At 40.8% G+C, this 12,941-nt stretch overlaps 1 protein-coding gene across 2 annotated transcripts in view; it reads left to right on the forward strand.

Moving 5' to 3' along the window:
• Positions 1-12,941, forward strand: part of LRRC1 (leucine rich repeat containing 1) — a 135,937-nt gene that overhangs the window by 99,964 nt on the left and 23,032 nt on the right. For both annotated transcript variants that reach the window (XM_019668109.1, XM_019668110.1), the window contains exons 5-9: positions 5,275-5,331; positions 5,608-5,671; positions 6,073-6,147; positions 9,233-9,377; positions 11,691-11,809. In XM_019668109.1, the coding sequence (XP_019523654.1) occupies positions 5,275-5,331; positions 5,608-5,671; positions 6,073-6,147; positions 9,233-9,377; positions 11,691-11,809 (460 nt within the window). The remainder of the gene's footprint in view (positions 1-5,274; positions 5,332-5,607; positions 5,672-6,072; positions 6,148-9,232; positions 9,378-11,690; positions 11,810-12,941) is intronic.

Raw genomic sequence — 12,941 nt, forward strand, 5'->3', positions numbered from 1 at the left:
AGGGAAGATGAGGTCATTCCAACAGTATCATGTAGAAATATAATTTGCCAGAAATTAAAATTGAAGGGTAAAATAGCTACTAATAGAGGAGTGTTTAAAAAATATATATATGGTATATATAGACAGCGAGATACTGTGTAATTAAAAAAAATACTGGTATGTAAAAATAAGAAATAAGACAAAAATCTGTTATGTGAGGGAAGCAAAGTACCAGATGTGTATAGGTTGCTACCTTTCATGTGAAAAAGAGAAGGAAAAGACTGTATTTTCATATCTGCTTGTCTTTGCATAAAAGAAAACTCCGGTTGTATGCAGAAGTAACTAAGAAAAAAGATGGCTTCCCGTGAGGAGGGTCTCGGTGCTGCGAAACCAGATAGATGAGGGACAAAGATGGGAGGAAACCTTATTAATAAATACTTTATTATACATGTATATTAATGTATCACTCTATTCACGAAGTTGACTGAAGAGTGAGAGACCACAGAAGACAGTGATTAAAAATGCAGATTCCTTAGTGAGCCCTGGCTTTGCCGCTTGCCCACCAGTTGTATGAGACCTTGCTCAGGTTCCCTCAGTGTGCTTTAGTTTTCTCATTTATAAAGTTAATTCTTAGAAAGCACTTAGAACAATATGTGTCACCTAGTAAGCTGCCGCTATCGTTAATTATTAGTAGGAATATTAAGGATCAGTAATTCTCAGATTGCATCTCAAGTGTCTAATTTTTGTCACATTTGTAAAGGTATTAGAAATATCTGATACTTTTCTTTTGTCCCTATGATATCATATTTTAACTGAAGTGGCTGATAAATGCATGTGAAGCGTAGGTTTCCTTGTTTCTCTTGGCCTAGTGATTAAGAGCCTGGCCTCTGAAGTAGACAGAACTGGGTTCATAAACCCCTCACTCCAATGCTTCTCAGCACTGCGTTCTTTGTTAGGCTCTGTAATAGATGCAAAGGTGTTGATGTTGAATTGAATAGATTGCTTTGATGAGGAAGGCATGGTCTTGAAGTCTTGATTGAAGATGTTATATTCTGAAAGACTGGGAAGGGAGATCATTCATTCATTCATTCAATTTTGTATTAGTGTCTCAGGTCTAAATCTGCATTCAGGCAGATCCTGTTTTCCATCAGCTGTTATTACTGTGTTTCCCCGAAAATAAGGCCTAACCAGAAAATAAGCCCTAGCATGATTTTCAGGGTGCTTGTAAATTAAGCCCTACCCCAAAATAAGCCCCAGTTAAGATTGTCAGCCAGACATGACTGTATTTGAATAAAGGTAGATTTTTGTACATGAATAAATGAATAAAATGCATCTTTTGGAGCAAAAATTAATATAAGACCCAGTCTTATTTTCGGGGAAACACAGTAGAACAGACTGGAGAGCCACACTCTGGAGTGGGCTGGTAGGACCCTGCGCTTGGCCTGGAACTATCCTAGGCAAGCTACTGATGAGAGCCAAACCCAGTTTCATTCTACAGTCAGTTGATGATTCTCTTCACCTGAGAAGGACCAGTCTAGATTATACCCTGAAGTTTGGGTTCATGTGGGAGGTGGGAGTCTGTAGTCAAAGCTATTTCTTTGCTTTCTATTCCTTGTTTCCCAATAGTCACCAGCTATGGACAATGTGTGGTCAGTTAAAAGTTGATCAATGCCAGAAGCTCACCATCTACCAGTAGGGCCTTTGCTTCAAGAAGTGTTCTGTTGCGAGGATGACTCTCGTGATTAGTAGCATCTTGTAGCCACTTTTCAGCAGACCCTGACTCAGGGTGCTCTCACTTGTAAGATACCTGACTGTGCTCAGGGGCAAGGATTGGCTCAAAGAAATAGGGCACAAACTGGCTCAGTTCGCTTGAAGGGAAAATATATTATGCCCTAATTGCCATAGTAGATATGATTACTTTGGTTTGCGAGCATAATTCGTTCTAGAAACAGACTACTCGTATTGCAAGGCATCATTCGTTTACCATGTTAAAATGTATTAGATATGTTTGCTCGTATTACGGAACATTCCCAGACCATGTTACTCGCAATCCAAGGTTTTATTGTATATTTATTTTAGGGAAAATTGAGATACACTGGCGAAGCGCTTCAGCTGAGCATATCCAGCTAGTTAGTGAGGGACAGGCCAGGATTTGAGCCTGAGCCTCTGGTCTCTCGCCCACATAGCGTCTGAGTATAATGTTTGAGTTAGTTATTTTTAAATAGTTTAAAACTATAGAGAAGCATTAACTCAGAAAGGCTATTATTTTATATACTTTGTTTTAAATTAATTTTGAATTTTGAAAGGTTATAAAAATATACTTGTTGTTGTAACACCTGTATATTCACATTACCCTACTATCCAAAACCAATAGAAACTAACAAATTTTGTAGTCAGACCTTTTTTCCTTAACTGGATGTTATATTTGGAGTTAACATGATAAGAGTGGGAACTATGCATTCAATCTAACGTGACGTTATTAAGTTCTATCTGTCCCCAACTCTGCTGGCATTTTTGCTCAAGCATTGTTTGCTTTTAGTAACTGTTGGCCTATGCCTTGTACCCTCAAGACACAATTTCAAGATAACTGAAAAATGTGTATCGTGATTTTAAAATGACATAAACCAACAAAAATCCCAGTGTCTGTGGTGTGGTTAAGATGGGTAAGACATGAACTCACCCAAAATTGATAGGTGTTTTTAAAATTTAAATTATAAAGCGAGAGTTCCAGAGAATGGAGGGCCCCGAAGTGCCTCAAGGCAGTGAAGCGTGAGGGCAAGGCTTTTGGCTTTTGACCAGATTTGAACTGTGGCATGCTGCTTTCCAGGGGACCTCACATGAAGCCTCACTTTTTTTTTTTAATTAATGTTTATTGGGGTGACAATGTTACATAGTCAATGTTACATAGGTTTCAGGTGTACAATTCTGTAACACATCATCTATATGTCACATTGTGTGCTCACCACCCAGAGTCAGTTCTCCTTCCATCACCATGTATTTGATCCCCTTTACTCTCTTCTACTATCCCTCCTCCCCCCTTACCCTCTGGTAACCACTGAACTATTGTCTGTGTCTATGAGTTCTGTTTCTTCATTTGTTTGTCTTGTTCCTTTGTTGCTTTCAGTTTTATATCCCACATATCAGTGAAATCATATGGTTCTCGACTTTTTCTGTCTGACTTATTTCGCTGAGCATAATAATCTCAAGATCCATCCATGCTGTCGCAAATGTCAGTATTTAATCTTTTCTTATGGCAGAATAGTATTCTATTATGTATATATACCACCCTCACATTCCTAATTGTGTCACGGGTGTCCTGGTTGTTACTAATATCAAGAGATGGTGTGTGTAAGGAGCCCTGCGCAGCGTCTCCTGCCACAGGTAGCGGGCAGGTGCCTCCCCAGCTCTAGTCTCTGAATCAGGCAGGTGGCCTTGACCAAGGCCGCAGACCTTGGTAACACGCCCAGCTCCAAGGCCTGTGTAACACAAATGCTTTGTAATGTGCATTTGATGATGCCCAGCAAGTCAAAATTTTTAAGCAAAGCAGGACTTTTTTCTCCTTTTATTAGCGGATGTCTTTCGTGAGTCAAAATAGGTGTGTGAGTAATGGTTTGTTGAACTTAGATAAAATAGCAGGTCTGTCAGTGATTTTTAAACTACAAATGTGAAAATTACCAAATGATTACCACCTCCCCGGTAAAATTGGCTAAGGGTTACATGAAAATTTAAAGCTGAAAACAAAGCCCTGTGTTTTGAAATCTTGTTTTTACAATTACTTTTACAATCTTACTTAACTCCCTTATTACCGATTGCTTTTGGAAGTAGATACTGGGTGGTGTCCTCACCATCATTGCTACTTCTATTGGGTTGTCCCGAAAGTCATGCCACACTTTTGCATTGAAAAACATAGAAAAATACGTCATGACTTTCCCGGCGACCCAATATGTAAAGACTTGGCCCAGAGAAAGTAGAACCAAATAGCTCCAACTTCCCACCAGGTTACTTTTTTTTTTTTTTTTGAGAATTTTGGCATTCAATTCATAATTACTTATTAGCAGGGATTTTGATTTAAAAGAAGATACATTCTAAAGAGTTTTATATGTTTGCTCTTGCTTTAATTATGAAAACTATTATTCAGTTTTCTAAAATTGGAGCAGATACAGAAGATGTGCATTTCATAGTGTAATTAAAGTATGTTTTCAAGCAAACAAGCTTTAGGTATGTATATACTACTCATGCAAATCAAGGTTACATTTTCTAATGTTATGAAACCAGCTTTGTTAGTGCCCATGATTCTGACTTTCGTGTTGGCAGGAAAATAGAGGATTAAGGCAGATTAGAGTGTTGGGATAATGTCTGACTCCCGAGTTCTCTGCGCTCGCACATGAAAATTCTCCGAATCTGAATGTTACTATGGTGACATTAGCAAAAGCTTGAGTTTTCGATTGGTGTTGAGCTTGGTACAGTGCCTGTTGGAGTAACAGATGAATCTGTCATCTTCTGAATCAGTGTGTTGGGCCAATGCTGACATCACTTGGATGTTTTAGGTTTCTGGGGCTGCAGATAATCAGTGTCCCTTCATAGTGCTACTAGTAGGCACGGAGTACACCCGAGAGGCCGGAGAATCTGTGGCGAAGAGTGCCATTCTGGGGTTGAATAGAAGTAAAAGCAACATTATTATAGCTGCCATTTATTGACTCGGTCTTGTGTTCCAGGCCCCATGCGAGGTGCGTTATTACGTTATCCCTAATGCATTGAAATGGCAGTTATTTCCATAGCGCTGCTGCCACTTGCTCTCTGAGTTGATGGCCTTAAGTAGAGCACTTGGGCTCCCTGGACTGAGATGCCCACTACTTTCAAACAGGGACGGTCTCTCGCTGATGTTTGAAAGAAGAGCTCTGAGCTCCGTGAGATGAAAGGTGTTACTGTTTTTATGGGAACGGCACATTTTTTACATTCTTAAGTCTAGAGGCACATATTTGGCTTCTGTCTTGATCCCAAGAGTGGTTGTCTGTCAATGACCAGTGAGTTATTTTCACATATCAAACGTACAAGGTGTTTGAATGAGGGTGCTTTATAGTGACAATACTACTCTTTTTATTTTAATATTAAAATTTGGGGGGTGGAGATTATGTTGTTGTTAATGGGGGTGGTGATGATATTCTTCCCCTGGGAAATAACATACAAGGTTTTACTAAGAGTTGCTACTTGTGGAGTGTGTTGCGGGAGGGGGAGTGGGGGTAAGGAAGAATCTTAGGAATTTTCCTTATACTTTTTTCTTCTGTTCATTTCTAGTCTTTATAACCTGGCTTCACTGGAACTGAGAGAGAATCTTCTTACATATCTTCCTGAGTGAGTCTGGGGAAAATGAGAGGGGATTTTGTACTGAATGAATTTCTTCAAGCATTAAAAAAAAAAAGTACGATAGTATTTTGTCAAAAAGCAATTCTGTGTCATATAGAAAGCTTGGAAGATGGCAGCTTTCTCTTGATAGCCCATCCTATGCAATATTTACTGCATAAAACCCAAATTAATCTTATTTTTGGAAGTTAAAGTGAGAAATACCACATTGCTCAGCATTTCTGAGTACTAAGTTTTTTGTTTTTTTGGTTTTTTTTTTTAAAATAGCTCTCTTACCCAGCTACGGAGACTAGAAGAACTTGATTTAGGAAACAATGAACTATATAATTTGGTAAGTCTATATTGAAGGATGATTTGAATTTAACTTTTTCCTTAGTTATGATCACAAAATATTTGGGGGGAGCTCTGTAGGGATGCTTTTTTATAAACCAATATTTCCACATATATAGCTTGGCAACATTAAAGAATGTGCTACAGTTCACATGGGTTAAGAATGATGATTCATGCGTGAGAAGGGTCAGGACTAGAGATGACGGGCATTGGTGGAAAGAACTGGCATTCTTGGAGAGTGGTGGGGGGTGGGGTGCTTGTAGGAAGGGGAGCTTGATATTAGAGAAATACCAACAAACATCTCCGAGGTACCCAATAGTTAACTGTTGAAATAGGATTCTTTCTTTCTTAATAGAAGACTTGGATCTTTGTTACCATAACATTCTTTTTTTGTTGTTTTAGCCAGAATCAATCGGAGCTCTCTTACATCTAAAGGATCTCTGGTTGGATGGCAATCAGTTGTCGGAATTACCTCAGGTGAGTGCTTAATTTCACGTTGTCCCCCCTGAAACATAAAACAACAGCCACCACCCTCACGTGTTCCTTGCTTCTGTGTGAAATTTTTTTTTTTTTAAAGATTTTTATTGGGGAATTGGGGGGATGGGAACAGTGCTGGGGAATTGGGGAAAGGGGAACAGACAAGTTGCTGTCGTTTTGTTCTTCAATCTAGTTGTGGAGGACGTTGCTTCACTGGCCCAAGTTGGCACCATCATTGCGCTCTTCCCGGGTGAGGCAGATCGGTCGCCGGCTTCTGGACGGCCGCTCACTGCGGCTGCTGGCCGCTCACGCTGGCTGCTGGCCACACACGGTAGCCCATGGCAATCCACTGCCACAGGGACTGCAGCCTACGCCGTCGCCGGCGACTCACGGCAGCCCAGCTCCAGGTTGAGCTGTTGTTCAGCATCTTAGCTGTGGAGGGCAGTGTCACTGGCCCTCATATGTGGGATCCGAACCGGGGCTCTCTGGCATCCCAAGCGAGTTCTTAACCATCGCGCCACTCGGCCGGCCCTGTGTGAAATTTTTTATAAAAGAGATTTTCAAAACCAAAAACATTGGTTGAAAAAGCACATTTGGAAAAATATATTGAGCATTCATCATGCTATATGGCCGTAGAAAAACTGAAAGCCTCAATCCACAATTTCTAAAGGAAGTAAATGTATCCTTTAGTTTGTGAAGTCTTCATGCTTGCTACCCATAAGGCTTACTTCAAGGCCAGCAAATCTGTAAATTGCCAGGACCCCTGATTCTGATGGTATATACATTTATGCCACTCTTTATGATGTGCCAGGTGCTTTGGGATAATTTTGACCACATTTTGCCCTGTAATAATTGATATAAAAGCAATGTTAAAAGTTTTTATTTAATCTTTATTTTAAAAGATTGCTTATGGTGTAGCTGGAACATCGTGGTTTTCAGGTTTTCCCTACTGTTGCCAAGTGTGAGAATCGTGTTCCAAGTGAAATGGAGCCTTGTATAGACTTCTCACCACATAGTTGTCTTGTGGACTCCCAGTAAGCAACCCTGCCTTCTGGTTAGTTGAGAGAGAAACCTAAACAAGCAAAAAAACAACCACAAGTGGGAATTTTCCTCTTATTTTGTTTTTCTCCCACTGTCACTGAATTTTATTCTTTGGTGTATCACACAACCAGTCTTTAAAGCCAGAATATATTTCATTATGGTCTAGGTGCTTTTATTTTAAAGTAATTCAGATGGTGTCTCTGCTCAGCTATGTGAACAAGTTGTGATGGCCTGTGCGCTTCTGGTGGGGAATGCCATATCAACACAAGGAGGTCTACAACTCTGTTAGTGTTAAAGTACTTTAGTAAAGTATTACAGTAAACATTTAACTGGAATTTCCATGACATCGCTTATGACTGATGGAACTAAGGAACTAATCTGAATCTATTTCTGAGATCTAGGCTACATTCAGGAAAAAGAAAGGACAGACCAACAACCGATACGGGTGAGGGTCTGATTAATACTTAGATTTCTCTAGAAAATTACGACAAATCCTGATTGAGAGAATTCTGGTTACTTTAGGAGTCAAAGGGTTGGGAAAGATACCAGCAAGTTATATGGAAAGTAATAAAGTATCAGCTATTATACATGAAGGGGGAAGAGTATATGTGTGTGCAGATGTGCATAAATGATTAACGTGGAGAATGCCACATCCTAAACACAAAGAAATTAAAATGCCAGTGATCATGTTATAAATGGCGATTTAAACATCTCATTTGCTTCTCTTGTATAAACTCCCGTTAAACCAGGACTAACCACATCAGACCAGCTCAAATAATCAAAATTATTATTTTTTCCTTGATGAAAGAAAGAAAAGGATATAACAACATTGTTAAAAAGAATTAATGAAAAGGTAGAACATCTTCAGGGACCTGGCATGGAATTAGTAGAAATGTAGTCTGGTTTGCTACAGATGGGGAATATGGGGTGGGGAGTCGTAGGAGATAAGCTGGAAAGAATAGATCAGACCAAATTAAATACAGATTGAGGAATTTGTACTTATGTAGACATCAGGGAGCCATGAGACTTTTTTTGAGTCGAAGAGGTGGTCTGATTACATGACTAGAACTGGCCCTATTTCCAGGAGGGAAACATGGAAGCACAGTCTGTAGAACAGACTTGGGTAGAGAGAGACCAAGAGGCAAAACTAACAGTCCAGATGAGAGGGTAACGAGAGAGTGGGAATTTAATGGGGCAGCAGTGGAATGGGAAAGTGGAAGCAGTCAGAACAGAGAAAATAGGCATTTTGTGAGTGGAAGGTAAGATAACTCTTGAATAGACTGTTAGACTCCTTGAGGTACTTTCCCCACTCCTGGGTAGACTGTTTTCCTTAAAAGCAGTATGCTTCGGGGCCGGCCGAGTGGCTCAGTTGGTTAAGAGCTCGCTCAAGAGTTTGAGCTCTGAGCAATAGCGGTTCGAGTCCAGCCCAAGCTGAGCAGCCGCTGAGCTGCCAACAGGTAGCAGGATGGCTCAGCTTAAAAAAAAAAAAAAAAGCAGTATGCTTCTGTTTTCTGTTGATGTTAAGTGTGTCAGTGGGTCTATGGGTCCAGTTTTGCTAGGAAGCAACTGTATTGATGTTTGTTGTAACAAGCACTATCTTTCACAGGAAATAAAAAGTAGATGGTTTCTTAACAGAGAAAGTCTCAGGGTCATGCTGAAGTGTGTAAGCTGGTTACTAAGTGATTGGTTACAAACTTGGAGAACTGGATTCTAGCCTCCTTTCCGCCCCCCAATTTGTGTGACCTGAAAGGCAATGTGTTGTATCTTGGTATCTATCTCTTCATCTGTTAAGTGAATGATTCTTTGCTTGCCTGGAGTTGGAGGGCTTGGCAGCCCTCCCAGCTCCGTGTCTGAAATTCATGCAGCTTCCCGTTTTCATTGGAAGGGGGTCTGGAAATTCACTCCTGCTTTCACATTTAGATGAAAGCTAAAGAAACATGCTTAGGACTGCTTTGGGATTTGATGGCGAAATATCACTGTAACAAATTCCTCTGTACTATGGCAGGTTTAAGCATGAGTTTCTTTTTCTATGTCATTAACGTAGGAAATAGGAAATCTGAAGAACCTGTTGTGCTTAGATGTCTCTGAAAACAGGTTGGAAAGACTTCCTGAAGAAATCAGTGGCCTGACTTCATTAACGGACTTAGTCATTTCCCAGAACTTATTAGAAACAATTCCGGATGGCATCGGTAAGTGCTGAAACAACTAACTACTGAAGGTGCTGGCTTTTGTCTCCAGTGTTTGGAGGACACTCTGATCCTTCGGTCACTGCTCTCAGGTGCTGGGGATGTGGCACCTTTAGTCTCCTTGTTGCTTTTTGTTTGTTTGTTTTAAAGAAGGAATGCAAAGAATATTTAATACAATTTCAGTTTCTCTATATGCAAGTATTTCTGTTGCCCTGGTTTGGCAGCAATTATAGGTATTATTACTTGTAAGCGTTGATTTATATCTATTTCATTCGCATCTTGTTTCTGATTTTGGCAGGGATTAGCTCAGCTCACAGAATGTGTTTCAGGCATATGAGCAATCGCTAAGAAGTTTCTGATTGAGCATCCTAAGTAGTTTATGAGAAAGTAACTTTGACCTAATTGCACAACCTAGGGAAGGACTGTTAAAAAAGAGAATGGTATATCGGAGTTGAGCCTTTTCTGGTACGTTGCGAATAATCTTTTATGTTAACCATTCTATGCTATTTCTGAGTGTGTGTTTCCTTGTTTTAAAATTAGTCCAGGCATTTCCTTTACCATAAAGGAATTCAGTCCAGTTTGAGAAAATAAATGGAAGCAGAGAGGGTATAAACAAACATGGACTGGCAGCTCCACCAGAGCAAAGCTGCTTGGAAGTTCTCAGAAGCTATATTTAACTATATAGTTGTCATAGGATTGCTGTCTTTGACCTTCATTTAACTTCTATTCAAAATGTCAAAGGAGGTTTTTGAAAGAGCTTCAGTACTTGGAAAAGCTGCATGACAGAGGACCACTTCCTTTCTGGTTTTTGGTCAAGATGCAAGTGGTAACCGATAGTAGCAGCTCAGCAGGCCTGTGGACATTGCCTTTTGGCTAAGGCTGGATGGAAAGTTGATGGGGATTTTGACTGTAGGTAGAGAATCATATATGGCATCCGAAAGCAATTGTAGGAACTGGGGATGCTTTGTTTCATGGAATAGGAAGAAATAGGAGGCAGCAGATGGCTGACGTCAAGCATTTGAAAGGCTGTCCTGGAGAAGGAGAGGTAGAATTATACATCTTCCAGTTCAAATGGGTAAAACGAAAGGATTTTACATCTCAGTTTGGTTTAAGAAAGAGCTTTAAAAGACATATTTGTTACAAATCGGTTAGGGCTGCTTAGTGAAGAAATGAGTGTGCTGTCACCAGAAGTATTCCAGGGGAGGCTGCGAGACCACTTGCCAGTAATATGGTTAAGGAGGCTTCTCAGTTGGGGTGAGATGTGTCAGGCGTGCAGTTCAGTGTGCCTGCAGAGAATGCCAAAGTGCCTCCTGACAGTGAGGACAGGTGGAAGCCCTCTGGCGACAGTGTTAGTAGGTTATTGATTATGCTAAATAATGAGCTTAAGTAGCGGTTTGTTTCTCTGGTTTGTTTCTCTGCTTTGCCCCATAGGGCCACAGAAGGCCAATTTATCTTTTCAGCATTTCCCTTTCTCCAGCTTGATGCCTCTTAAGATAGAGGCTGCTTTCTGCTTTCCCTGGGGAAAGTGTGACATGCCAGCCATTCTTAGTAGATACTAAAGGACATCTGCTCTCTAGCCTCCCTCTCTGAGCAGTAGTTGAAAATGAGGATCTGAATGATTTAGGATTTCCTTCTTTCCCTGGGGCCTCTGAGGAGGCTGCACTAAACCCATTCTTCTCTTCCATGGCTGGAGGGCATCACCGGTAAGTACTGTCCTTCTGCCCTGAGTGAGATAGACTTAGTCCCTAATGTGGCTTCTCAGATTACCATCTTACTCTGCCTATATAGAAATAACTTCATTATAGGGATCTTCACTGCATCACTTTCATTCATAGGTCATAGAATAAAGTACACTTTATTGTTTTTTGGTTTTAGTAAGGATGATTCTTGGAGTAAGATGAAAGCCTCTCTCCTCTGGTCTCGAACCGTCTCCTGTTTTTAAAGATCCATTAAGAGCCAGCTGTTTGTTTTTCCTTAAAGTTTCTGGCTTGGATATGATATTTTTAGGTAGTGGCTTTTAAAATGACTTGCTTCTAATTGCTGGCTGTTTTTGATGTTCTGAACAAATTATTTTAACTCTCAACCTTGAGTGATCTAAATGAGAATGATATATTGGGTTGTCGGAAAAGTCATGATGCATTTTTGCAACGAAAAACATAGAAAAATACGTCATGACTTTTCCGACAACCCAATAGTTTCATAATATGAAAAGCTGGGTGAGAGAAAAATGAATAACTACTTAAAACAAAAAAGAACAGCAGATAGGATGATTAGGAAAACAATTGTAACTAATGAGTTTAAATAATGCTTTTACAGGAAAATTAAAGAAACTGTCGATCTTGAAGGTGGATCAGAACAGACTAACACAGTTGCCTGAAACAGTTGGGGACTGTGAAAGCCTCACTGAATTAGTTCTTACAGAAAACCGGCTCCTGGTGAGTGTGGCTGACACATTCAAATGGCTATTTATAGTGTGGTTTCTCTATTAGAAAGACCTATTAGGGTAGGTTCTACTTTTTTGTAATTTGAGTGGACTCAATGGAAATTTCCTTTTGCTACATCTAAAAACAGTGACTTGCGAAGCACAAACGTGGCATGAAGATGATCGTTTTTTAACCTGCTTAAGTGAAGGAAATGGTGTCTTAAGTTCCCCTCTCAGAATGTATATGCCGCTTATGGTGCTTACATTACAGGGAAGGAACCGACACCTCAAGGGGTCCTCAATGAGGTGTAGGGATAAGCCAGTGTCAGATGTGCCGATGCCTCTGCCATGGCATCCAAGGACCGCCAGGGGAAACACTGTTCTCTCTGGGTTCTTTGAGCACATGGGAGGAGTGGGAGACAAGTGGAAGAAATGGCTATTGGCCAGAAAAAGCCTTGGTGGGACTAGGGGGAGGAGTGTCTTTTGGGAGAAGACAGAGAGTGATATCTGCTGGGCTTTGATCTGTGATCTCACCCCATCCTAGAAATGGGGGGGGGTGCGGTGAAGGTGACTGTAGGCGTCCCGCACAGGACCAGGCTTCCCTTCCTACTGAGGGCAGAGGCCTTGGCGTGCACCACCTGCAGGGTGGGTCCGCAGGGGGACGCAAATCTCAGTGGCCTCCTCCCTTCCTGCTGCCACCTCTGCTTGCATCAGTCCTTAAGTTGTCACTTCATCTTCTCCTTTCTCTCCTTTTTTAGTTGTCACCACTACTTTTTCTTCACTTTACTTTCCTACCTTTCTCTTCTTTTTGCTTGTCTTCGTTTTGTCACTTGATTTTTTTACCCTTCTCTTTGTTCCTTCTTTGTTCCTTTGTTTCTCCTTCTCTTTGTTCCTCTTTCTTTTTCTCTTTTCTTTATAAAAAGCGTGAGTAATGCTCTATAGGCAGAAAAGAGCTGAGAAAGACAGCAAGCCCCTCTCCTCAGACAGCTCAGGCAGACCCCTCAGGCAGGCATGATGGAGGTGGCCAAATCCTCCTGCCCTAGGCTGTGGTTTTAGGTTTACAAACAGTCATCGTAACAATTTTAAAAATAGCATTCACCCTTGAATTTATGAGAGTGTTGCAGACCCCCATGTGGGCCCATACC

This window comes from Hipposideros armiger, unplaced genomic scaffold (genome assembly GCF_001890085.2).
Source record: "Hipposideros armiger isolate ML-2016 unplaced genomic scaffold, ASM189008v1 scaffold_516, whole genome shotgun sequence".
Taxonomy (NCBI): domain Eukaryota; kingdom Metazoa; phylum Chordata; class Mammalia; order Chiroptera; family Hipposideridae; genus Hipposideros; species Hipposideros armiger.